Raw genomic sequence first — 23,560 nt, forward strand, 5'->3', positions numbered from 1 at the left:
CGGCAAAAAAGACATACCATAGTATTGCCTTTTTGGTGAAAAATGTCAAAATTTAAAATGTCTTAAAAACACTTAGAATCCACCTTAAATAACGTGCAGAGACATGCCATCGCAAAATATTTTGCATAAACAATCAAAAACAGCATAAAATTGATTATTGAAAAATCTGACCGAAAAAGTCATACTATAGTATTGCCTTTTTGGTGAAAAATGTCAGAATTTAAAATGTCTTAAAAACACTTGATATCCACCTTAAATGGCGTGCCGAGACATGCCATGGCAAAATATTTTGCATAAACATTAAAAAACAGCATAAAATTGCATGTTGAAAAAACGGCAAAAAAAGTCATACTATAGTATTGCCTTTTTGGTGAAAAATGTCAAAATTTAAAATGTCTTAAAAACACTTGGAATCCACCTTAAATGGCGTGCCGAGACATGCCATGGCAAAATATTTTGCATAAACAATCAAAAACAGCATAAAATTGATTTTTGAAAAATCTGACCGAAAAAGTCATACTATAGTATTGCCTTTTTGGTGAAAAATGTCAGAATTTAAAATGTCTTAAAAACACTTGATATCCACCTTAAATGGCGTGCCGAGACATGCCAAGGCAAAATATTTTGCATAAACAATCAAAAACAGCATAAAATTGCATATTGGAAAAACGGCAAAAAAAGTCATACTATAGTATTGCCGTTTTGGTGAAAAATGTCAGAATTTAAAATGTCTTAAAAACACTTGGAATCCACCTTAAATAGCGTACCGAGACATGGCATTGCAAAATATTTTGCATAAACAATCAAAAACATCATAAAATTGCATGTTGAAAAAACGGACAAAAAAAGTCCTACTATAGTATTGCCTTTTTGGTGAAAAATGTCAAAATTTAAAATGTCTTAAAAATACTTGGAATCCACCTTAAATCGCGTGCAGAGACATGCCATTGCAAAGAAAATCACAAGAATGTCCAAAAACAGCATAAAATTGCATTTTGAAAAAATGGCCGAAAAAGCTACACTATGGTATTGCCTTTTTTTTTGAAAAATGTCAAAATTTAAAATACCTTAAAAACAATTGGACTCCACCTATAATAGCGTGCCGAGACAAAGAAAGTCGCAATAACAGCCAAAAACAGCATCAAATTGCATTTTCAAAAAAATGACCGAAAAAGCCATACTATAATATTACATCTTATATTTCATCTATTTGAAATGTCTTAATGAAAGAAAAAGTTTAATCAGTTCAAGATAATGTACTGTTTTTTATTCCTGCATCTCCTCTGCTCTTGGACCGCCTTTCGTGTCATGCCTGTAAGAGCAGGCAACTGTTTGTAAATGCCTGAATTAAACTATCAGAAAGACAACTGCTGGCTCAGTGTTGTACTTAACAATAAACTTCCCAAAGTATGTTTCGAAAACGACCAGAAACACCATAATATTGCATGTTGAAAGAATGACCTAATAAGCCATGCCATAGAATTGCATTTTTGGTGAAAAAAGTCAAAATTTAAAATGTCTTAAAAAACTTGGAATCCACCTAAAAATGTGTGTAGACACATGCCATAGCAAAGAAAGTCACAAAAACTGCCAAAAACAACATGGAATTGTATATTGAAAAAAATGACCGAAAAAGCCATACTATAGTTCTGTGAAAAAGTATTTGCCCCCTTACCAATTTCTTACTTTTTTTGCACCTTTGTCACTCTTAGCCATTTCAGATCAAGCAAACTCAAATACAAGTTTATAAGATAACTCACCAGTAATCACAAAATGCAGTTTTAAGTGCCGATTTTATTTATTAAGGGAAAAAAAGCCATCTGAACCTACATGGCCCATGTGAATAATTGCCCCCTACACCTCATAACTGGTTGAACCACCCTTAGCAGCAACAACTGCAGTCAAGCGTTTGCTAGAACTGGCAATGAGTCTTTCACATCGCTGTGGAGGAATTTTGGCCCACTCTTCTTTGCAGAATTGTTTTAATCAGCCACATTCGAGGGTTTCCGAGCATGAACCACCTTTTTAAGGTCATGCCACAGCATCTCAATTGGGTTCAGGTCTGGACATTGACGAGGCCACTCCAAAACCCTCATTCTGTTTTTTTAAGCCATTCAGAAGTGGACTTGCTGGTGTGCTTTGGATCATTGTCCTGCTGCAGAACCCAAGTGCGCTTCAGCTTGAGGTCACAAACTGATGGCCGGACATTTTCCTTCAGGATCTGTTGGTAGAGAGCAGAGTTCAAGGTTCCTTCAATCACAGCAAGTCCTCCAGGTCCTGAAGCAGCAAAGCAGCCCCAAACCATGACACAACCACCACCATGTTTCACTTTGGCATGATGTTCTTTTTATCAAATGCTGTGTTCATTTTACGCCAGATGTAACGGGATGCACTCCTTCCAAAAAGTTCAACTTTTGTTTCATCAGTCCACAGAATATTTTCCCAAAAGCTTTGGGGATCATCAAGATGTTTTTTGGCAAAAGTGAGACGAGCCTTTATGTTCTGTTTTGTCAGCAGTGGCTTTCGCCTTAGAGCTCTGCCATAAATGCCATTTTTGCCTCGTCTCTTTCTTATGGTTGAGTCATGAACACTGACCTTTACTGAGGCAAGTGAGGCCTGCAGTAGTTTAGTTGTTCTGGGTTCCTTTGTGACCTTTTGGATCAGTCGTCGCTGTGCTCTTGAGGTAATTTTTGTAGGCCAGCCACCCCTGGGAAGGTTCACCACTGTACCATGCTTTCTCCATTTGTGGATAATGGCTCTCGCGTGGTTCACTGGAGTCCCAAAGATTCAGAAATGGCTTTGTAACCTTTTCCAGACTGAGACATGTCAATTTCTTTTCTTCTGATCTGCTCTGGAATTTCTTTGGATCATGGCATGATGTCTCGGGTTCAACATGGCCTCCTTCACCCTGTCAGACAGGTTCTGTATTAGTGATCTCTTCATTTGAAAGGTCTGGCAGCAATCAGACCTGGGTGTGGCTATGAAATTAAACTCAGCTTTTCACAATAATATGATTAATCACAGTTACCTCATCATTTAACAAGGGGGGCAATTACTTTTTCACACAGGATCATGTAGGTTTGGATAGTATTTTTCTCTTAACAAAGAAAATCATCACAGAAAAACTGCATTTTATGTTTGTTTAATATTTAAATTTGTTTGATGATCTGAAATAGTTGAGTGTGACACACATGCAAAAAAGTAAGAAATCAGGAAGGGGCCAAATACTTTTTCACAGCACTGTGTATAATTGTCGTTTTTGTGAAAAATGTCAAAATTTTAAATGTCTTAAAAACACTTGGACTCCACCTTAAATAGCATGCAGACACACGCCATAGCAAAGAAAGCTGCAAAAACGGCCAAAAACAGCATAAATTTGCATGTTGAAAAAATGACCGAAAAAGTCAGACTATAGTATTGCCTTTTTTTGTGAAAAATGTCAAAATTTTAAATGTCTTTAAAACACTTGGAATCCATATAAAATAGTGTGCCAAGACATGCCATGGCAAAGAAAGTTGCAGAAACGGCCAAGAACAGCATAAAATTGCAGATTGAAAAAATGACAGAAAAAGCCATACTACAGTATTTCATTTTCAGTGTTGGTGTCAAAATTTGAAATGTCTTAAAAACACTTAAAATCGAAACAAAATGGCGTGCTGATACATGCCATGGCAAAATATTTAGTAAACACTTGCAAAAATGTCCAAATACACAATAATATTGCATGTTGAAAAAGTGACCGAAAAAGCCTGACTATAGTATAAGTTTTTAGTGAAAAATGTAAAAATTTCTTCTGTCCAAAAAACACTTGGGAACCACCTAACATAGCTGGCCGAAACATGCCATGACAAAATATTTTGGAAAAAACGACCAAAAACACCATAATACTGCATGTTGAAAAAATGACCGAAAAAGCCATGCTATCATGTGAGGAAAAATATCAAAATTCAACCTTCCAAAAAACAGCTGAAAAACACCTAAAATAGTGTGCAGAGACATGCCACGGCAAAGTTTGTTGCAAAAAGGGCCAAAAACACCATAAAAACACCAAAAACAACAACTGAAAATGCCGATTATAGTACGGCGAAAATGTCAAAATATGACATCTTCTCTTGTCTTTCTCTTCACCCTCCAAACTGCAGATTCAGATCCATGAACTGTCATCTGCAAATTTCTCTGACGACTGAAGTCGACATCACAGATGAGGATGACAGAGTACAGAGAACTCACCGAGAACTTTGTGGACTGGTGCAAGTGAAACCACCTCCAGATCAATGCGGGGAAAACCAAGGACCTGGTGCTGGATTTCCACAGGCGCAGACATGTCCTCCTCACTCCAGTGAACATCCAGGGAATGGACATTGAGATGGTGGAGTCTTACAAGTACCTGAGTGTTCACCTGAACAATAAACTGGACTGGTCTGATAACACCACTGCACTCTACAAGAAGGGCCAGTGCAGACTCTGCAGACCGCTCAGGAGACTGAGGTCCTTCGGGGTACACGGCTGCTCCTGAGGACGTTTTTTGACGCTGTCGTGGCATCGGCCATCTTCTATGGAGTGGTCTGCTGGGACAGCAGCATCACGACTGCAGACAGGAAAAGGCTTGACAGACTGATACGGAAGGCCAGGTCTGTCCTGGGAGGCCCGCTTGACCCCGTGCAGGTGGTGGGAGAAAGGAGGACGATCACCAAGCTGTCCTCCATGCCGGAGAACGACTCCCACCCCCTGCAGACTGTGACTGCACTGGAGAGCTCCTTCAGGGACAGACTGCTGCATCCAAAGTGTGTGAAGGAGCGACACCGCAGGTCCTTCCTTCCTGCTGCAGTCAGACTGAACAACCAGCACTGCTCCCAGTAGACCACACTCACACACTCACCAGCTGGACTACAAAAACGCAATTTCTCACAAGTGCAATTATCACCTTGTGCAAACGGTGTACATATTTTCTTATGTATTTTTTTTCTAGACGGTTTTTGTTGGAATTTTATTTTATTTATGTTACTGTTTTTGTACCTTGTTTTTTTAATTATCTACCATTTTAATATTTTAATATTTGTATTTATTTTTATACTATTGTATTATTATTTTGCTGTTTATACTTCCTCGTACCTCACAGCTGGTGTAACGTTGTGAATTTCCCCACTGATGGATTATCTTATCTTACAGTATGGTGAAAAATGTCAAACTATGACATGTCCCAAAAAGAGCTGAAACTGCATAAAAAAGTGTGCCGACACACGTCATGGCATAAAATCATGCAAAAACAGCAAAAAAAAATCATAAAGTGTAACACTTAGAGGATATGGAGAGCATTGCTTCGGTTAAGATTTAGATGGATCAGAAGGTTCGGCTGCTGGAGCTCAGCGGAGTGTTTAAAAGAGACTTAAGAGGCAAGAACGTAAATGTAAAAATATACAGGCTTTAGCAGAAAAATAAAAACATGCTTCACAGTGCAACAGGTTGGTATTATAACCATAATATCACCAAAGGCCATTATAAGGTATCACATTGGCCAGTATTAATTCTATCTCGGAGGCACACTTTTCACCAGAATTTTGTGTGTCACCTCAAATTCAAGCTTTTCTGATCCAATCCACAGTTCACAATAACCAGAATAACCTTATATCAGTTTATATTACAAACACCATTCACTTAAGGAGGATCTCTGATACATTAGCCACCAAAGAAACGTTACAGGGAACAAACAGGTAGTATGTCGGCTTGAGTCCACAGCGCAAAAAAAGTCACAAAAAAGTTAGTACAAGTCCAAAGATCCCGGGATGTCAAAAAAAAAAGGTAAGTATGGGGGATTCAGATGTCCATGGGCGAGGGGTCAGTGTATGTGCGCCCGTGTTGAGGGGGTGTATGGGGCTGAGTGTGAGGGTGTCTGCAGATACTGGTCCTACCACACCGCAGAGTGCAGAAAAACCTGTCCACTGACCACAGGATATCCTGGTCTCTCAAGATCCAGGTGGGAAGGCTCGCCATCTGTCTCACTGGACAGGTCCTTAGAAGAAACAAACCAACACAAAAAACCCAACCTGTCAACAGACAGGGTCCGAAAATATCAGGAGATACCACTTTAAACAGTCTGTCTGACCTGTTTTAACATCATGGAACCAAAACTAACAAACCTTATGAATTAAAATGATATGAAATACTGTAAATTCCTTTTATCTGCAGCCTAACGTTTTTTAGTGTAAATGCCCTTTAACAGTGCAAATTATAAATGTGATACTTTAGCTGCCATAATAAACAACTTTCTTCACAGGTGCAAAATAAGTTGATTCAATTCACTGCGCAGACCTTTAAATAAACCTTAAATCCAACAACACTGAGTAACTCAGACTACAATAAATCCTCCAGCAAAGTGCTGAGTATCAGGAAGCTCTCATAGAGGGGCATTCATTGTGCTCACCGGTCTCCGTGAGGGTTAAACACCGGAAACAAACATGCTGGCGTCCAGGAAGGCCACGGTGCTCCGGGTCCGTGCAGCAGGACACGAGGAAACCGTCGGAAATGTCCGCACTTTCAAACTAACGAGAGCAGACGAGACAGACTCAGTCAGAGCAGCAGCGAAAGATGGCGCGAACAGGTTAACAGGTACCCGGCAGCTACTGAGCTGAACGAACTCACCTGGAGCCGCTTTCACGAGCGACCACTCACGTGACACTTACGTTGTCTTCCGAAGACTCTGCCTCAGTCTTTCCTTCCGGTTTCTCCCGTTTCTCTGTCCGTTAATTCACGTTTGTCTAGAAGCTACGACGCAGCGCGAGCTGCCTCTCTGCAGGCACGAAACACCCAAACATGCTACCCACAAACCTGTGCAGGTGGGCGGAAACTACCTGCAGTAAGCGGCTCTCTGATTGGCTGAACTATCATTGTCTCTGCAGTATCTATTGGATGGAAATAAGAAGAACAAAACAAAATTAAAAATAAGAACAGATGTGGCACGTTTTCTTGAGTAGGATTTCTAAGGCATAGTAATTTGTAGTTTGTACCTTGTTTCCTTTTGCTTTTTAACCATATATACTCTATTACATTTTAAAGGTGACAATAGCATGTCCAAAAAACAAACGGAAATGCCATACTATAGTAGGCGAAAAATGTCAAAATATGACATGTCCCAAAAAAAGCTGAAAAACGCATAAAATACAGTGCAGAAACATCTCACAGCATAGGATTTTGCAGCCAAACACACCATAATATAGCATGTAAACAAAACAAGGAAAAAGGCTATACAACATTATCACGAAATATAGAGGTCCGGAGCTCCGCCTCCAGCTGAGTCACACAGGTGAGCCGCTTCCTGGAAGGACCCGGAGCTCCGCCTCCAGCTGAGTCACACAGGTGAGCCGCTTCCTGGAGGGACTCCACATTCAAAAGGTGTATTTGCCGTTTGCACGTGCACAGACGGCCGTACAGGTACTCGGGAATATTCTGTGCGAGCTCAGAGTCAGTGTGGTGAAAAAACAACAAAAGAAAACAAGAACCAAACAAATGATACTAATAAATATTTAAAGGAAAAGCTACAAGCTGTTGCACAGTAAACACAGTAAAGTACAATGAAAGTCACACTGTAAAATGCAACCAGTTAAAATAAGTTACTGACCAGGGCCGGCTCTGCCCAATTTGGTGCCCTAGGCGCCCTAACCCTAACACGCACCTCCGCACCCAATAACGACACATCAGGTGCCCACACATAATTTAGGAACATGTCACTGTTTATTTATTGGTAATGTTGACTTAATGACTGGCGTGGCGGCGCCCCTCCAGCAGATGGCGCCCTAGGCGACCGCCTATATCGCCTATGCCAAGAGCCGGCCCTGTTACTGACTATAAATAAATGCTGCTGCTTCCAGCCCAAAGTTTGGACCGTGTTGCAGTTTTTGTTGCACTTTGTCCTGAGCTGATAATCCTGCAGCAGCATGTGGGATTTTACAGCCATCAGGTCAACATGGAGGGACCTTCCCAGCCAGCAATGTTTGCCTCTGAAAACGTTCTGACAATGTTACAGTGCAACCAATGTTTTAGTTATGTTTTCAGCAGCAAGATAAACCAAGCTAAATGTTACCTTAAAGTTCAGGTAACATTCTCTATTCACATCAAAAACTGTTAAAAATGTTTTAATGTTCACATATCACATTACATTTTCATTATAAATGTGTGCTCTCAGTCCTCAGTAACATTTTCTGAATGTTGCTTTGGAAACGTTCTCTCTTTGTTCTCGTGTAACATTGTGGGAACGTTTTCTAAAAGAACATTTTCGGATCTGTCACTTTTCAACATCACCAAAACATCCTCTGAACGCTGCAGCTCAAACGTCTTCATTGAACCTCACAGGAACATTATCTGAAACGACAAACACCCATAAAACGTTCTTTGAACGTTACATTAAAATGTTTTCTTTAAAACATTATTACAACTTGTAGTCAGTTTTGTGGGAACGTTCCCTGCCAGCTGGGTTGCCTGCTGTAGTTTTTCTGGTTAAAGTTTCTTCCTGCCTCACGTGAGAATTTGGATTTTACAAACTGGAGCTGGAACAGGCTTTATTCAAGACAACACAACTTTATTTACAATCAAGCAGAGACAAAATCAACATTTCATTTGTATCTGGACAAACATGTGATGGCAGAAATATTTAAAGTGGGAATGATTCATGTTTTCAGAGATTCACAGACACACAGACTTTATATGAAAGAGATCAAATGACTCAACATGGAAATGAACCACAGTTTCATTTCGGACGTGTTTTCTGCTGTATTTGTGGGAAACTATATATTTATAACCTCCAGCTGTTGTATGATAATATGTATATAATCATTGTGTTGTGTTTTTATTCACACAGCGTCCAAACTCTGATGGTTTTAGGGTTTTTCTTCTGAAGAGGATCAAAGTCTATAGGAGAGTTTACACACTGATGCTTCTTCAGGACCTTCATGAGTCCATCATCTGTCCTCTAGCGCCTCCCTCAGGTCAAACTCACATCCTACACACAGTCTGGGACCTCCCATCAGCTGTGATCCTCAACACACTGAACTCTGTGATCACTGACAGGAGGAGACTGTCTGTCCTCCAGAGGACACAGAGACACTGAGGAACCAGGAGGCCAGGACCAGAGCCCAAAGCCAGGATAAAGAGGTTCAGTGAATGTGGTGCTGAAGGTGTGGAGGTGGATCAGAGAGTCAGAGGAGACTCTGAAGAAGGACAGAGAGCCAGCAGGACAGTCCACATACACTGCTACTCTACCAGAGACAGAGGAGGAGGAGGAGGAGGAGGAGGAGGAGGAGGAGGAGGAGGAGGAGGAGGAGGAGGTGATGGGTGTTACTCTGTTATTGTGCCAGACAGAGTAACCACGATCAGAGCAGCTCAGACTCCAGGACTGATCATTTCTTCCAAACTCACAGTCTCCACTGCCTCCTCTCCTGCTGATTCGTCTGTAACTCACTGATATATAAACTCTTCTTCTCCACTCGACCTCCCAGTAACAGCGACCAGTCAGACCAGTTCTACACAGCAGCTGAGGCCAGATGTCAAATCTGTCTGGATGATCAGGATATGACTGATCCTTTGACACACGTGTCACCTCTCTGTTGTTTTTGGACAGTTTGAGGTTTCTGTTTACTGTGTTTGTGTCGACTGTGAGCTGACAGGAATCTGACGGAGAGAAGAAGACACAAAGTTATTGATTAGTTATCAGTTATTAATGGATCATGGCTGTGATGATGACATCAGAGCTGTGAATGAGTGATGTCACAGCGTGAAGAGTTAAAAACACGCTCACACGTCCTCAGATAAGATGCATTAAAGCAGAAGGAACGGCTTTAACAACACAATTATACTCTTCTGTTGTGATGAGGGAAACATCTCACAGATTACATCTCCACTCATTTTCAATGCTGTTAGCAGACTGGACAGGAAATGTCATCATACACGTGCCGCTCACATTTTTCAAAATAAAACTGTGAAGAAATAAAGTCTGCAGATGCTGAAAACTCTTGTTCTTTCTGTGGGCAGGCTGATCAAACTTTGATCCTTTGAGGTTTTCACTGTTTTATCACCATGAATTTTTGCTCTGATTTACGTTGTCGTGTTTTTATAACTGTAACATCACTTATGATTTTACCCTCAGAGATATAATTGACTATTATGATGATACAAGAAACAAATATTTGAATTATTTTGTTTATTTTAATTCAACACTTTCTTCTCTCTCACTCATAAATAACAAAAAAGCAACACATTTTTAGATTATTACAAAAACGTATTTGGTGAAACTCCTGATGTAATGTGAATACTGTATGTATTATCTTTATTACTGTCTGGGTTCTTTTATTAAATAACATTTTAAATATTTCATTGGTTTATAAACTGATATTACGTTTATTATTATTTATTATCTTCAGTGTAGAATGTCATTTTTTAGCTCTCATGAATGTTTGTGTTCTTGTTTGTCTGAATTATTTTGACCATTATTTTGTTAAATAAAACTTAAAAAAACTCATACTTCCTCAGAGTATTTGTTACAATTTATTTTGACATATTTTAAATAATTGTACCATGACTTATGATTTTACCCTCAAAAATATAATTGGCTATTTTATTGATTCAAGTAACAAATATTTAAATCATGTTGTTAATTTTTGCATTTTAAACGGGAACTTCTTTATTCACAAACATTTCTAGTTTCACGCTCCTCTTTCTATTTTTTTCTTGACTGATTTAAACACTTTCCTCTTTTACTCTTTTAAATGACAAAGAAGCAAATACATTTTTAGATTTGGTGAAACTCCTGATATGATCTGAAGAAGTATTTTTATATATTTATTATTGATATCTGTGTCCATTTAATTGGTTTCTATCTTGATATTGTGATTATTTGTGATTATTTCTTATGTTGTGTGTACAATAGTCAGTCAGTCAGTGTTTCGTGCTCTCATGTATGTTTGTGTTCTTGTTTGTCTGACATGTTTTCTTCAGATTTCCTTAAATAAAGCTGCGATCGATAAAAAAACACACACTCACACTTCCTCAGACCTGGTCTCAACCATCGGACTCCAGCAGGCTCCGCCCTGAAAGGAGGAGGGGGGTCAGAGCAGCACTTCCTCTGTCACCATGGAAACATGGACATGACCTCACTCTCACACACACAGCTGTGTGTTTCTCTACGTGTTCATCACCTGTTATTCGTCAGCTGATGATCTTTGAGTTCAGCGTACCTGAGCAGGTGGAGTTTCAACACTTCACCATCACACACAGTCAGCCGATCGCTCGTCGATACACAAGTATTGATTGTTGGAGCTTTCAAAGCAGCTGTTTTGGTGCTGATGAGCGCCCTCTTGTGTTTGTGTAATAATGACCGTTGTCTGTCAGAAGTAAAGGAGGACGAGCCTCTGACGGAGGAGGTCGGGGTCCGCGGTTGGACGGACAAACTTTCACATCACGTCTCCTAGCAACAGTCAACACTGCTTTCTATTTTCTGTCCTTTAGAGCTGAAAATATTACAGTAATATTAGTACAGTCCTCTCTGTGCTGAGTCCCACTTATCAGACCAGGGGACAAACCCAAAACTCCCTCTAACCCTCAGGTCTCATTGTGGACATTTGTGTCCAAATGTCTCATTTCTCACTTTAGTTTTGTCCATCATTCTGGCTGTGTTGCTGCAGATGGCATGAGGTTTTTTAAGGAGGTTTATGTTCTCCATAAAACATGTTTCTGATGGCTCTATAATACACTGTGTACAAATGATGGGTTAAACCTTTAAATCAGCTTCAGTCCTGATCAACACGACCAAACATTTCAACATTTGGGGGATTTTAACCCTTTAAATGCCAGTTGGATTATACGATGTCCCTGGTTTATATGAAAAAACAAAAATATTAAGTTATTTTCCACATAATAAATGATGTGGGGCTGGATTATTGTTTTTTGCGCGTCCTGACTGCTGTTCCCTGACTGCTGTTCCCTGACTGCTGTTCCCTGGCTGCTGTTCCCTGACTGCTGTTTCCTGACTGCTGTTCCCTGGCTGCTGTTCCCTGGCTGCTGTTCCCTGACTGCTGTTCCCTGGTTGCTGTTCCCTGGCTGCTGTTCCCTGACTGCTGTTCCCTGGCTGCTGTTCCCTGACTGCTGTTCCCTGACTGCTGTTCCCTGACTGCTGTTCCCTGACTGCTTGTGTCTGTGCTGAGGCTCTGATGTGGGAACAAAGCGTTTGTTGATCAGCTGTGTCTGTTTGAGGTCAGCTTGGTGTGTCAGGGTCATATGAGCCAGGCTGACAGTGGACCTCCTCTAACAGACTGAGTGTCTGTGGCTGCAGCAGGCCTCTTCATACCTGAGAGTGTCCAGTCTCCACCGGGGATCCTCCAGTCCAGCAGACAGACGCTTCAGTCCTGAGTCTCCTGGATGGTTGTAGCTCAGGTCCAGCTCTCTCAGATGGGAGGGGTTGGAGCTCAGAGCTGAGGCCAGAGCAGCACAGCCTTCCTCTGAGACCAGACAGCCCGACAGACTGCAAACACACAAAACGACACACAGGTCACATGATCTGAGGGTGCTGACTGCAGTACTGCCATACTGTCGCCTGCTGTGGAGTTACAGGAACATTAGGACTGATTTTTGACGGCTCACAACCAAACACCCACTACTGTCCATCAAGCATCTGACAACATTACTGTCAGCTCTTTGAGTCCTCTCTGGATCATCAGGATTTAAGAGGCCGTCAGTTAAACATGTGGATGAATCCTGACCTGAGAGTGTCCAGAGGACAGTGAGGACTCTTCAGTCCAGGAGACAGCTGCTTCAGTCCTGAATCCTGCAGGTCGTTGTTACTCAGGTCCAGGTGTCTCAGACTGGAGGACTGGGAGCTGAGGACAGAGGACAGATCTGCACAGCTTCTCTCTGAGAGCTTACAGACACTCAGCCTGAAGAGACAACAACCAACAAGAAGACAAAGAGACTTTGTGTTAAATCAGATCACAGCTGATCAGAAATCACAGGTGAAGAAAAGCAGCTGACGTGTTGTATGTTTGATGATGTGATGGATCACACGGTGGCTGATGTTCAGACTGCACAATATTCCTGTTTGTTTGGTCACTGTGTCAGATTAGACAGATTCATAAAATCGGATTATTTTTCTGTGATTTTCATCTGGTAGCTTCATTAGACTCCATTCTGGGTCCAGGTGCTGTTCAAACAGTCTGGTCCAGAATCAGGTCCAGCAGATGCAGTTTTGTGTCTCTTGTCATGGAGGGAAGTGTTAGATGATACGATGCTGAAGCTGCTGTGATTTATATGAACGTTGTATTTCAGTTTTGATGGAAACTATGAAACAACATTTCAAGGGAATTAATATTTTTTCTGGAGGCCAAAATTTGGCCCCAGAGCCACCGTTTGACTACGACTGAATAAAGACCAGCGGTGCTGAGGTCTGACCTGAGAGTCTCCAGAGGACAGTGAGGACTCTTCAGTCCAGGAGACAGCTGCTTCAGTCCTGAATCCTGCAGGTCGTTGTTACTCAGGTCCAGGTGTCTCAGACTGGAGGACTGGGAGCTGAGGACAGAGGACAGAGCTGCACAGCTTCTCTCTGAGAGCTCACAGCCGCTCAGCCTGAAGAGACATTGAAGAAAGTCATTAATGTGTCTGTCCTCTCAGAGACAGTCATGTATGAACAGCTGTTTGAATGAATTAAAGTCTCTCTGTACTCACAGAGCTTTGTTGGAGGCTTTGACCACAGGCAGCAGCCTCAGAAGAGCCTCCTCTGAAGCAGAGTATTTCTTCAGGTCAAACACGTCCAGATCTTCTTCTGATGACAGTAAGATGAAGACCAGAGCTGACCACTGAGCAGGAGACAGTTCATCTGTGGACAGACGTCCTGATCTCAGGGACTGTTGGATCTCCTCCACCAGAGAACGATCATTCAGTTCATTCAGACAGTGGAGCAGGTTGATGCTTCGCTCTGCAGAGAGATCCTCGTTAATCTTCCTCTTGATGTACTCGACTGTTTCCTGATTGGTCCGCGAGCTACTTCCTGTCTGTGTCAGCAGACCTCGTAGTTGTTTCTGATTGGTCTGCAGTGACAGACCCAGGAGGAAGCGCAGGAACAAGTCCAGGTGTCCATTTGGACTCTGTAAGGCCTTGTCCACAGCACTCTGGTAGAGACGTGTTGGTTCAGGTCTGTCTCTGAAGACTTTAGACCACCAGGATGTAGTTTGTTGTTCTTCCATCAGATTGACTCCAGAGTTGATGAAGGTCAGATGGACATGAAGAGCAGCCAGAAACTCCTGAACACTCAGATGGACGAAGCAGAAGACCTTGTCCTGGTACAGTCCTCTCTCCTCTTTAAAGACCTGTGTGAACACTCCTGAGTACACTGAGGCTGCTCTGATATCGATGCCACACTCTGTCAGGTCGGACTCAGTAGAAGATCAGGTTTCCTTTCTGCAGCTGCTCAAAGCCAGTTTTCCCAGAGACTCCATCATCTTCCTGCTCTCTGGACTCCAGTGTGGATCTGTCTCAGCTCCTCCGTCATACTTGACGTTCTTCAGTTTGGTCTGAACCACCAGGAAGTGGATGTACATCTCAGTCAGGGTCTCGGGCAGCTGTCCTCCCTCTCTGGTGTCCAACACGTCCTCCAGGACTGTAGCAGTGATCCAGCAGAAGACTGGGATGTGGCACATGATGTGGAGGCTTCGGGAAGTCTTGATGTGGGAGATGATCCTGCCGGCCTGCTCCTCGTCTCTGACCCTCCTCCTGAAGTACTCCTCCTTCTGTGGGTCGGTGAACCCTCTGACCTCTGTCACCATGTCAACGCACTCAGGAGGGATCTGATTGGCTGCTGCAGGTCGTGTGGTTATCCAGAGGCGAGCGGAGGGAAGCAGTTTCCCCCTGATGAGGTTCGTCAGCAGCACATCCACTGAGGTGGACTCTGTGACGTCGGTCAGGATCTCGTTGTTGTGGAAGTCCAGAGGAAGTCGACACTCATCCAGACCGTCAAAGATGAAGACGACCTGGAAGTCTTCAAACCTGCAGATTCCTGCTTCTTTGGTTTCAGTGAAGAAGTGATGAACAAGCTCCACCAAGCTGTACTTTTTCTCTTTCAGCACATTCAGCTCTCTGAACGTGAATGGAAACGTGAACCGGATGTCCCGGTTGGCTTTGTCTTCGGCCCAGTCCAGAGTGAACTTCTGTGTTAGGACCGTTTTCCCGATGCCAGCCACTCCCTTTGTCATCACTGTTCTGATCGGTTGGTCTCGTCCAGGTGAGCCTTTAAAGACGTCTTCTTGTCTGATGGTTGTTTCTGGTCTGACTGGTTTCCTGGATGCTGATTCAATCTGTCTGACCTCATGTTGATCATTGACCTCTGCAGTCCCTCCCTCTGTGATGTAGAGCTCTGTGTAGATCTGATTCAGGAGGGTCGGGGTTCCTGCTTTAGCGATCCCCTCAAACACACACTGGAACTTCTTCTTCAGGTTACATTTTAGTTCACGCTGACAAACTGCAGAATGACTTCCTGAATGAAAAAACAACAAAGAAGATCAATAAGTCAAAGAGGACATTTCAACAGGTCATGTCCTCACAGACTGAGTACATGAATATATTTTGGTCCGTCTCTTGAGACGTCAGTAAAGGTCCCATTGATCCATCATGTTAAATCTGTATAGAAATCCTCTTACGTCTCTGCAGACAGTCAGCCAGCTCCTCCTGCTTCATCCTCCTCAGGAAGTTCAGGGTGATCTTCAGAAACGCCTCTGCTGCTCCTCCTCTGCTCCTCGTCCTCCCTCTGACTCTCAGAGCATTCTGGGTAATCTGACCTCAGGACCTTCTGGATCTTCTTCAGCTCGTTCTTCACAAAAGTGACGATGTTGTCCTCCAGCTCCTGGAACAGATTATTAGATGAAGGACACAATCAGACATCAGATCCACGTTGGACACACTGACAGTCCACTGGTCTACAAAGTGCAGCACGGAGACGACTGTCAACACAACGGGTGGAGACGTCGTCGTTGGACATGAACAGACCGTAAATATGGAGTCCAGGTGTGTCTGATGCTGCCGGGCAGACTGACCACTGGGAACCTCTGAGCTCTGCTGGTCCACCCTGTGGAGGAACCATCAACAATCAGCTCACACTGAACCACCGACTGTAGAAGGTTTATGATTCTCAAACAAGCCGACAACACGGAGTTAAAAACACTGTGTTCAGTCATGATTGAAGATCAGATGTAAACAACACTGACAAGGATGGACGACTGATTCAGGATCTGTGTAACATCACGCCCATCTGTTTCATAAGTTTGAAGGTCTTACTCTGGGTCATCAGGACGGCGTCCATCTTTGAAGTTAATCGGATGACCCAGAGACCGATCACTCTTCATGGACACACAGCTGGGTACAGGAGACTTTTCTCTCTGCTGCTGAAAACTGACAGAAACAGTGAAGTTTACTGATCACAAAGTATTTCTACCTCTGGTTTCACTGATTTCATGTGAAAGTAAAACTTGTTTTATTGCCATTAAAGGACCCTGATGTCCTCTGTGGACAGGGACGCATTTTCATTTATTTCATGTCTTTGACCTGATGATCTTGTTCCAACACGCTAGGATACGTTGTTAGTAAAATAAGTCAGCGTTGACTTTAGGACACAAACAGCAGTCTCCTGGGTAAAAGTCCCGTGTTTGTATGAGCCGCCCACCACCCTGAAGGTGTTTCTCTGATATTTGAACAACTTTACGTGTGCTTTGTCACGTGTTCTGCTCGCTCACTTCCTCTTCTGCTCCTGCTGTGACTCCTACAGCCACTGGAGGGCGCCGCCTTACATTAATGTCAGCTGTAATAAGCTGCTGGCACAGTCCACCTGTGTGGTTGTGTTTTCAGTGAGAGCGGGCTGTAATGTTCTCTGTACTCATTCGACATTTCATTTCAGCTTACTGTGCAGCAGAGACGTCTCGTCCTTTCAGATCCATGCCTCGATCATGTGACCGCTCAGTTTTGGGGGTCTCACGGCTGGTTCCAGGTCCTGGTCCGGGTCCAGGTTGTCGGGTGTCTGGGCTCTGAGGGGTCCTGGTCCACAGAGAGGAAGACCAGCAGGGAGAGAAATTCAGTTTTTAATCTTCAGCCTCAGGAGCTGCTGAGAAACTCTCAGCTATCAACATGAAAAGGACCAACACAGCAAAGTTTCACTGAACGTAGTGAAGAAAATGTGTGTGAGCGCCGAACAGCTGAAGATTATGTGGAAACAAGATGGAATTATGTGTCACGAGGAAAAGTCAACACTCGACGTCTTCATGCAGAGCTGCGATTTCAGCTCACGCTGTCTCCACATTACGTCTGAAACGTCCGTCAACACCGAAGACGGACGACTTCCCAACGGGAATTCAAATTTTGGATTTTGCGAGGTGATATTTCTCAGTGGGACGCTTACGAAGATTTGAAGACATCTCTAAGTTTTGAGGACATTTCTGGGATTTTAAGGCCATTCCAAGGATTTTAAAACATTTCAAAGGATTTTATAATGTTTCTAGGATCTGTTGATGTTTTTCAGTAGTATTTCTTATATTAAAGGACGTTTTTTATGATTTTAAGACATCTCGAGGATTCTAGGAAACATTTCTCATATTTTAGGAAATTTCTGGGATTTTAAGACATTTGAACTAAAGAATATTTCTTAGATTTAAGTATGTTTCCAGGACTTTTAGCACGTTCATAGGATTTTACGACACTTCTAGGATTTAAGGACATTTCTCAGATTTTTGCAAATTTCTCACATTTTAGGAAGTTTCCTGGATTTCAGGACATTTTTTTCAACTGTGGGACATTAAGAGGATTTGATGATATTTCTCAATAGGACGTTGAGCATTTTAGGATGTTTCTCAGATTGAAGGATGTCTTGAAGACATTTCTCATATTTTAGGACATTTTTTAGATTTGAGGACATTTCCAGGATTTTAGGACATTTGGACGTAAGAACATTTGTCAGATTTAAGGATGTTTCTAGGACATTTTTTGGTCAACAAGCTCTGTGTTGATGCTGTTTTATGCTCTCTGGCACCTTCTGGACACTAAAAGGACAAAAACAGTTCCCAGTGTGAGTCCCAGATTTGTCCCGCGGGCCGCAGGTTGAGCATCAGTGATGTGGAGGTTTGTTGTGAGTGAGTGTGGAGGTGAGAGAGCAGAGAAACAGGAAACAGAGAGTTCATCAACATGTTGAAGGTGAAACTGAATCAAATGAAACTCAGGTGTTGAGTGAGATACCTTTTCATGCTGGAGATCACCTGCAGCGTCCTGGTGGAGACACACAGAGACAGAGAGACAGAGAGACAGAGACAGAGAGACAGACGTGTCCATCATGTAAAGCGTCTGCTGTCAGATTAGTTCAGTCTTGATCAGAGAAAAGTTGGTAAATGTATAAAAACTGAAAGTTTTCTGACAGTAAAAAGAAAAATGTACGAGGAAAAGAAATCAGATCATCTCTGAGATTCAAGCCTTAAATATACAAAAATAATTAATATTCTCTGACATATACGTGGTAAATTTACAAGAAAAATCCTGGAAATTCTCAGATATTCTCTGAAATAAAATTGGTAAATCAAGGAGAAAACAGTTATTATTCTCTGAGAATGACGTGGTAAATTTATGAGAAAGAAAACATGGACCATCTCCTCGAATTAAGGGTTTAACCAACAAGAAAAAGAAAGAAAAACTAAGATTAAAGTGGCAAATTTATGACAAAAATATCAAATATTCACTGAGATTTCAGAGCTAAATTGTCATGCACACGAACTTGAATTTTAAGCATTCGATGAAATAAAATTTACTTTAAATTTTACAATATTTTTTTGTAGTATTTACCACTTTAATGTCTTAATGTTAAAGTTTTTTCTTGTAAATTCTCAGAGAATATTCTTTTTCCCTCATAAATGTACCACTTTGGTGTCAGATCATATTTCCCTAAATGTAGCTCCTGATGAATAGCTGTGATGTATTTTGGATGTTTCTGTGTTTGTCTTGGTGAGTCGGGGGTTAAAGTCAGAGTATCAGAGCTCTCTGTGACTGAGCTGCTCCACAAACCTGCAGCTTCAGGCAGAGAAACAGGAGCCATGAAGGAGGTCATCAGCTGTCTCTGTTAACCCTTTCTGCTTCACACTCTGAGCGCGTTCACGGAGAACCGGTCACCGCCGACTGCTCCCAGCACGCGCTCACGTGCGCCACAGCAGCGTAAACGGAGCCTGGCCGTCAAATGACGCAGCGTGCGTTTTAAGCGCGCTCCCGACGCACCGAGCAGGAAGCGCCTGAGTGCGCGCGCCCACATCTGTTGATCGCCACCATAGACTGAATATGAAGATTTATGTTTATATGATTATATCGATATATTTATATGTGATTTATTTCTTTATAAACTGTCTGATTCACACTGACATGCGCGTGCTGGGACCTCACTTGAAAAACAGCTTTCTATGCGCGTGCGTGGGCCCCGACTTTAGTTTGGGAGTTTCCAGAGAGTCAAAAGTGCGGAGTGACGCTCCTTACCTGCTCCTCTCTGCTCCTCTCTGCTCCTCCGTTAGTGTCGTGGGGAAAGAAGTCAAAGCTTCAGACGGAGACGACAAACTGCGACACGACGAGTCAAAAGTGAAAGTAACATGCAGGCCGGAAGAGGAGGAGCAGAGCTGATCCTCCTCTCTGCTCCTCCTCACGGGTGCAGAGAGGAGGAGCAGAGCTGATCCTCCTCTCTGCACCGTGAAAAAAAAAAAGAAAAGCTCAACTATTTTCAACACTAGTTTTTTTTCGGTCGGGATACTCAGTCCGGACTAAATGTCTGTCATATGCATAAACAACATGATCAAAACATGAGGAGTGAAAAGTAAAGCCCCCCAAGGGTTAAATTCTATATAAATTACAATAATAATATGATATATAACTGACATCTCTGTCTGTCTAATCTTTAATCTTGAAAACATAAATATGAAAATGAAACAGAACCGATTTTTACTTTGATTGTGTGGTTTTTGGTCAAATTCAACAAAGTTTTTAAAACATTATTTTCTTCATTAGTTGTATAATTACGTTGTTTACATGTATTTCTGTGTGTGTGTGTGTGTGTGTGTGTGTTTGTGTGTCAAGTCAAGTCAGTTTTATTTATAGAGCCCATTATCACAAAGGTTTGCCTCAGAGGGCTTTACAGTGTACGACATCCCTCTGCCCTCAGACCCTCACATCACCCGAGGAAAAACTCCCGAAAAACAAACCCTGAGTGGGGGGGGACAGGTAGAGCGGTAGAGGATGATGAGGGATCCCTCTTCAGGACGGACAGACGAGCAACAGATGTCGTAAGTAACAAATGAAATACAATCATGACAAAAAAGGAAAGAGAAAGAGAGAGGAGGAGAGAGGGGGAGAGAGGGAGGAGAGAGGAGGAGAGAGGGGGAGAGAGGAGGAGAGAGGGGGAACCAGCGCAACCAGGACCAGACCACGATCAGGGCGAGCGGGGGGCACAGTATCAGTACAGCCACAGCACGAGCACAACCAAAGGCAGGATCACAGCATCAGCACAGCTATCACCGCGGTCAGGCACAGTCAAGGTTACGGCCAGGATCCAGGGAAACTAGGAAACAAGGGAGCAGGAACGCTCCCGAGAGGCAGCAGGATTAGCGTAGTGCAGTTCAACAGACCCAGGCTCTGTGATCGCGAGCCCCAGGCAGTGACAGTACCACATGGCTATCACAGAGCTAAGCTAAGCTTGCACATGGCAATGCAGTAAACAGACATGCATGATTTCTGATGGCAGCATTGAGAGAAGGAAAGGAGCTCAGCGTATCAGAGGAAGTCCCCCGGCAGGTTAAACCTATGTCAGCCTAACTATGGGCTGGTCCAGGCAGCCTGAGCCAGCCCTAATTATAAGCTTTATCAAAGAGGAAGGTCTTAAGTCTACCCTTAAAAGTTGAAACGGTGTCTGCCTCCCTGACCGAAAATGGAAGATGGTTCCATAAAAGAGGAGCGTGGTAGCTGAAGGCTCTGGTTCCTAACCTACTTTTGGAAATTTTGGGAACCACAAGTAACCCTGCGTTTTCAGAGCGCAGTGATCTTGAGGGTTGGTAAGGAACTATGAGCTGTGACAGATAAGACGGAGCCTGAACATTTAGAGCTTTGTAAGTAAGGAGGAGGATTTTAAATTCAATCCTGGATTTCACAGGGAGCCAGTGCAGAGAAGCTGAAACAGGAGAAATATGATCCCTTTTCTTGGTTCCCGTTAAAACACGAGCAGCAGCGTTCTGCACCAGTTGGAGAGACCTAAGAGATTTGTTTGGGCAACCAAATAATAGTGAATTACAGTAATCCAGCCTAGAGGTGACAAATGCATGTACTCATTTTTCAGCATCTGTTTGGGATAGGATATGTCTAATTTTTGCGAAGTTACGCAAGTGAAAGAAAGCCGTCCTTGAAGTTTGTTTTATATGGGAGGCAAAGGATAAATCCTGGTCAAATAAAACTCCGAGGTTCCTTACAGTTGTGCTAGAGGCCAAGGTAATGCCATCTGGAGAAATTACATTGTTGGAAAAGGAGCTTCTGAGGTGTTTTGGGCCAAGAACAATAACTTCAGTTTTGTCTAAATTCAACATCAGGAAATTACGGCTCATCCAGGCTTTTACATCCTTAAGACATGTTTGAAGTCTAGATAGCTGATCAGTTTCATCTGGTTTCATAGATAGATATAATTGCGTATCATCAGCATAACAATGGAAATTTAAGGAATGTTTTCTAATTATGTTGCCTAGCGGAAGCATATATAAAGTGAAAAGGATTGGTCCGAGCACCGAACCTTGTGGCACTCCAAAGCAGACCTTTGTATGTGCGGAGGGTTGATCATTGATGTGAACAAATTGGGAACGATCTGATAAGTATGACTTAAACCAGGCTAGTGACGTTCCTTTAAGGCCAATTGAGGTTTCAAGTCTGTGCAGTAAAATTTGATGGTCAATGGTGTCAAATGCAGCACTGAGATCTAATAGGATTAAAACAGAGACCAGACCCGTGTCAGAAGCGATAAATAAGTCGTTATTAATTTTTACTAGTGCCGTCTCTGTACTATGATGAACTCTAAAGCCTGACTGAAAGTCCTCGAATAAACTGTTGTCTCGGAGAAAGTCACAGAGCTGATGAGCAACCACTCTCTCAAGGATTTTAGAAATAAAGGGGAGATTAGATATCGGTCTATAGTTAGCTAAAATCTCAGGATCGAGAGTGGGCTTCTTTAGAAGAGGTTTAATGACAGCTACTTTAAAAGACTGGGGTACATCGCCTGTCAATAAAGACGCGTTGATTATATCTAATAAAAAGTTGTCTAATAAAGGTAAAACTTCCTTAAGGAGCTTAGTTGGGATGGGGTCTAGCAGGCATGTTGATGGCTTAGATGCAGAAACCAAAGTATAGAGTTGATGAAGGTCAATGGGGGAGAAATGGTCTAGATAAATTTCGGGCCTTGCTGCCATATTCAGGCTATCTGAGTTCGGGGTCAGGTCAGTTGAGGGTAAGAGGTGATGGATTTTATCTCGAATAGTTATGATTTTATCATTAAAGAAATTCATAAAGTCGTCACTGCTGAGGGCTGAAGGAATACAGGCTCTATAGAGCTGTGACTCTGAGTCAACCTGGCTACAGTGTTGAAAAGAAACCTGGGATTGTTTTTGTTTTCCTCAATTAGTGATGAATAATAGTTTGCCCTGGCATGGCGGAGGGCCTTCTTATAGACTTTAAGACTGTCCAGCCAGACTAAACGGGACTCTTCCAGTTTGGTCGAACGCCAATGTCTTTCAAATTTTCGCGATGTTTGTTTCAATTTGCGAATCTGGAGGTTAAACCACGGAGTTAATTTTCTTTGTTTCATTATTTTCTTCTTGAAGGGTGCAACAGTGTCAAGAGCTGATCGCAGTGAGCCAGCAGCATTATCGATGAGACAGTCAATTTGGGAATGACTTAAGTTAGTAGTAGTGTGCTCAGGAGTTGTAAGACATGGTAATGATGTCAAAGCAGAAGGAATCAGTTTCTTAAATTTAGCCACTGCTGAATCAGATAGACATCTAGAAGAGTAGCTCTTACTGAGAGGCTTGTAGTCAAGTAATAAAAAATTATAAGTTATTAAATAATGGTCTGACAGAGCAGGAATCTCAGGAAAGACTAATAAATCTGCAATATCTATGCCGTATGCAAGGACTAGATCGAGGGTGTGATTGTAGCGGTGGGTGGGTTTATGTACACACTGACTGAAGCCTATTGAATCCAAAAGTGTGGAGAAAGCAGAACTAAGGCTATCGCTATTAACATCCATGTGAATGTTAAAATCACCTACGATAATAATTTTGTCTGATTTGAGCACTAAACTTGATATAAGCTCAGAGAACTCAGATAGAAATTCAGAGTATGGGCGAGTAGCGGTACACTATGACAAACAGAATCGGCTGTAGAGTTTTCCAGGATGGGTGAGAAAGACTAAGAAAAAGGCTTTCAAATGAATTATAGTTTAACTTGTCAACGCACAAATGTCCAAAAACAGCATAAAATTACATGTTGAAAA

General features: G+C 42.4%; 1 protein-coding gene, 2 long non-coding RNA genes and 1 pseudogene across 5 annotated transcripts; all 4 read right to left on the reverse strand.

Moving 5' to 3' along the window:
- Positions 1–1,774: 1,774 nt before the first annotated feature.
- LOC148187595 (uncharacterized) lies at positions 1,775–2,858 on the reverse strand. The gene is made up of 2 exons (XR_015778540.1): positions 2,596–2,858; positions 1,775–2,221 (listed from the first exon to the last, which is right to left on the reverse strand). It is a non-coding gene; the product is annotated as an uncharacterized LOC148187595 (long non-coding RNA).
- A 2,544-nt stretch (positions 2,859–5,402) lies between these two features.
- Positions 5,403–6,875, reverse strand: LOC148187596 (uncharacterized). Of its 2 annotated transcripts, none has more exons than XR_015778534.1 (3): positions 6,640–6,875; positions 6,422–6,539; positions 5,403–6,044 (listed from the first exon to the last, which is right to left on the reverse strand). It is a non-coding gene; the product is annotated as an uncharacterized LOC148187596 (long non-coding RNA). The 2 variants fall into 2 exon arrangements; XR_015778533.1 differs by having other exon boundaries at positions 5,403–6,010; positions 6,640–6,864.
- A 1,676-nt stretch (positions 6,876–8,551) lies between these two features.
- Positions 8,552–13,614, reverse strand: LOC148187597 (ribonuclease inhibitor-like). The gene is made up of 6 exons (XM_088086873.1): positions 13,592–13,614; positions 13,429–13,545; positions 12,744–12,965; positions 12,332–12,505; positions 11,029–11,075; positions 8,552–9,660 (listed from the first exon to the last, which is right to left on the reverse strand). Exons 1-6 carry the CDS (start codon positions 13,612–13,614, stop codon positions 9,017–9,019), a joined length of 1,227 nt encoding a protein of 408 aa, XP_087942999.1. The 3' UTR covers positions 8,552–9,016.
- An 83-nt stretch (positions 13,615–13,697) lies between these two features.
- On the reverse strand, positions 13,698–19,647 carry LOC148187598 (protein NLRC3-like; annotated as a pseudogene). The gene is made up of 8 exons (XR_015778527.1): positions 19,522–19,647; positions 19,063–19,303; positions 18,247–18,276; positions 16,924–17,055; positions 16,303–16,416; positions 16,015–16,093; positions 15,669–15,871; positions 13,698–15,505 (listed from the first exon to the last, which is right to left on the reverse strand). The product of XR_015778527.1 is annotated as a protein NLRC3-like (transcript).
- Between the last annotated feature and the right edge of the window lie 3,913 nt (positions 19,648–23,560).

The sequence above is a fragment of the Plectropomus leopardus genome, chromosome 13 (assembly GCF_026936395.1).
Source record: "Plectropomus leopardus strain MGB_pleo_1.0 chromosome 13, ASM2693639v1, whole genome shotgun sequence".
Lineage (NCBI taxonomy): Eukaryota > Metazoa > Chordata > Actinopteri > Perciformes > Serranidae > Plectropomus > Plectropomus leopardus.

Coding starts and splice junctions, on each gene's coding strand:
- LOC148187597 (XM_088086873.1), bottom strand. CDS start 13,614: ATGTCTCTTCAGGCTGAGCGGCT. Junction 12,506..12,743: donor TGTCCTCTGGACACTCTCAG/GTCAGGATTCAT, acceptor GTGTGTTTGCAG/TCTGTCGGGCTGTCTGGTCT. Junction 11,076..12,331: donor TGGAGACTGGACACTCTCAG/GTATGAAGAGGC, acceptor TCCTCCTTTCAG/GGCGGAGCCTGCTGGAGTCC.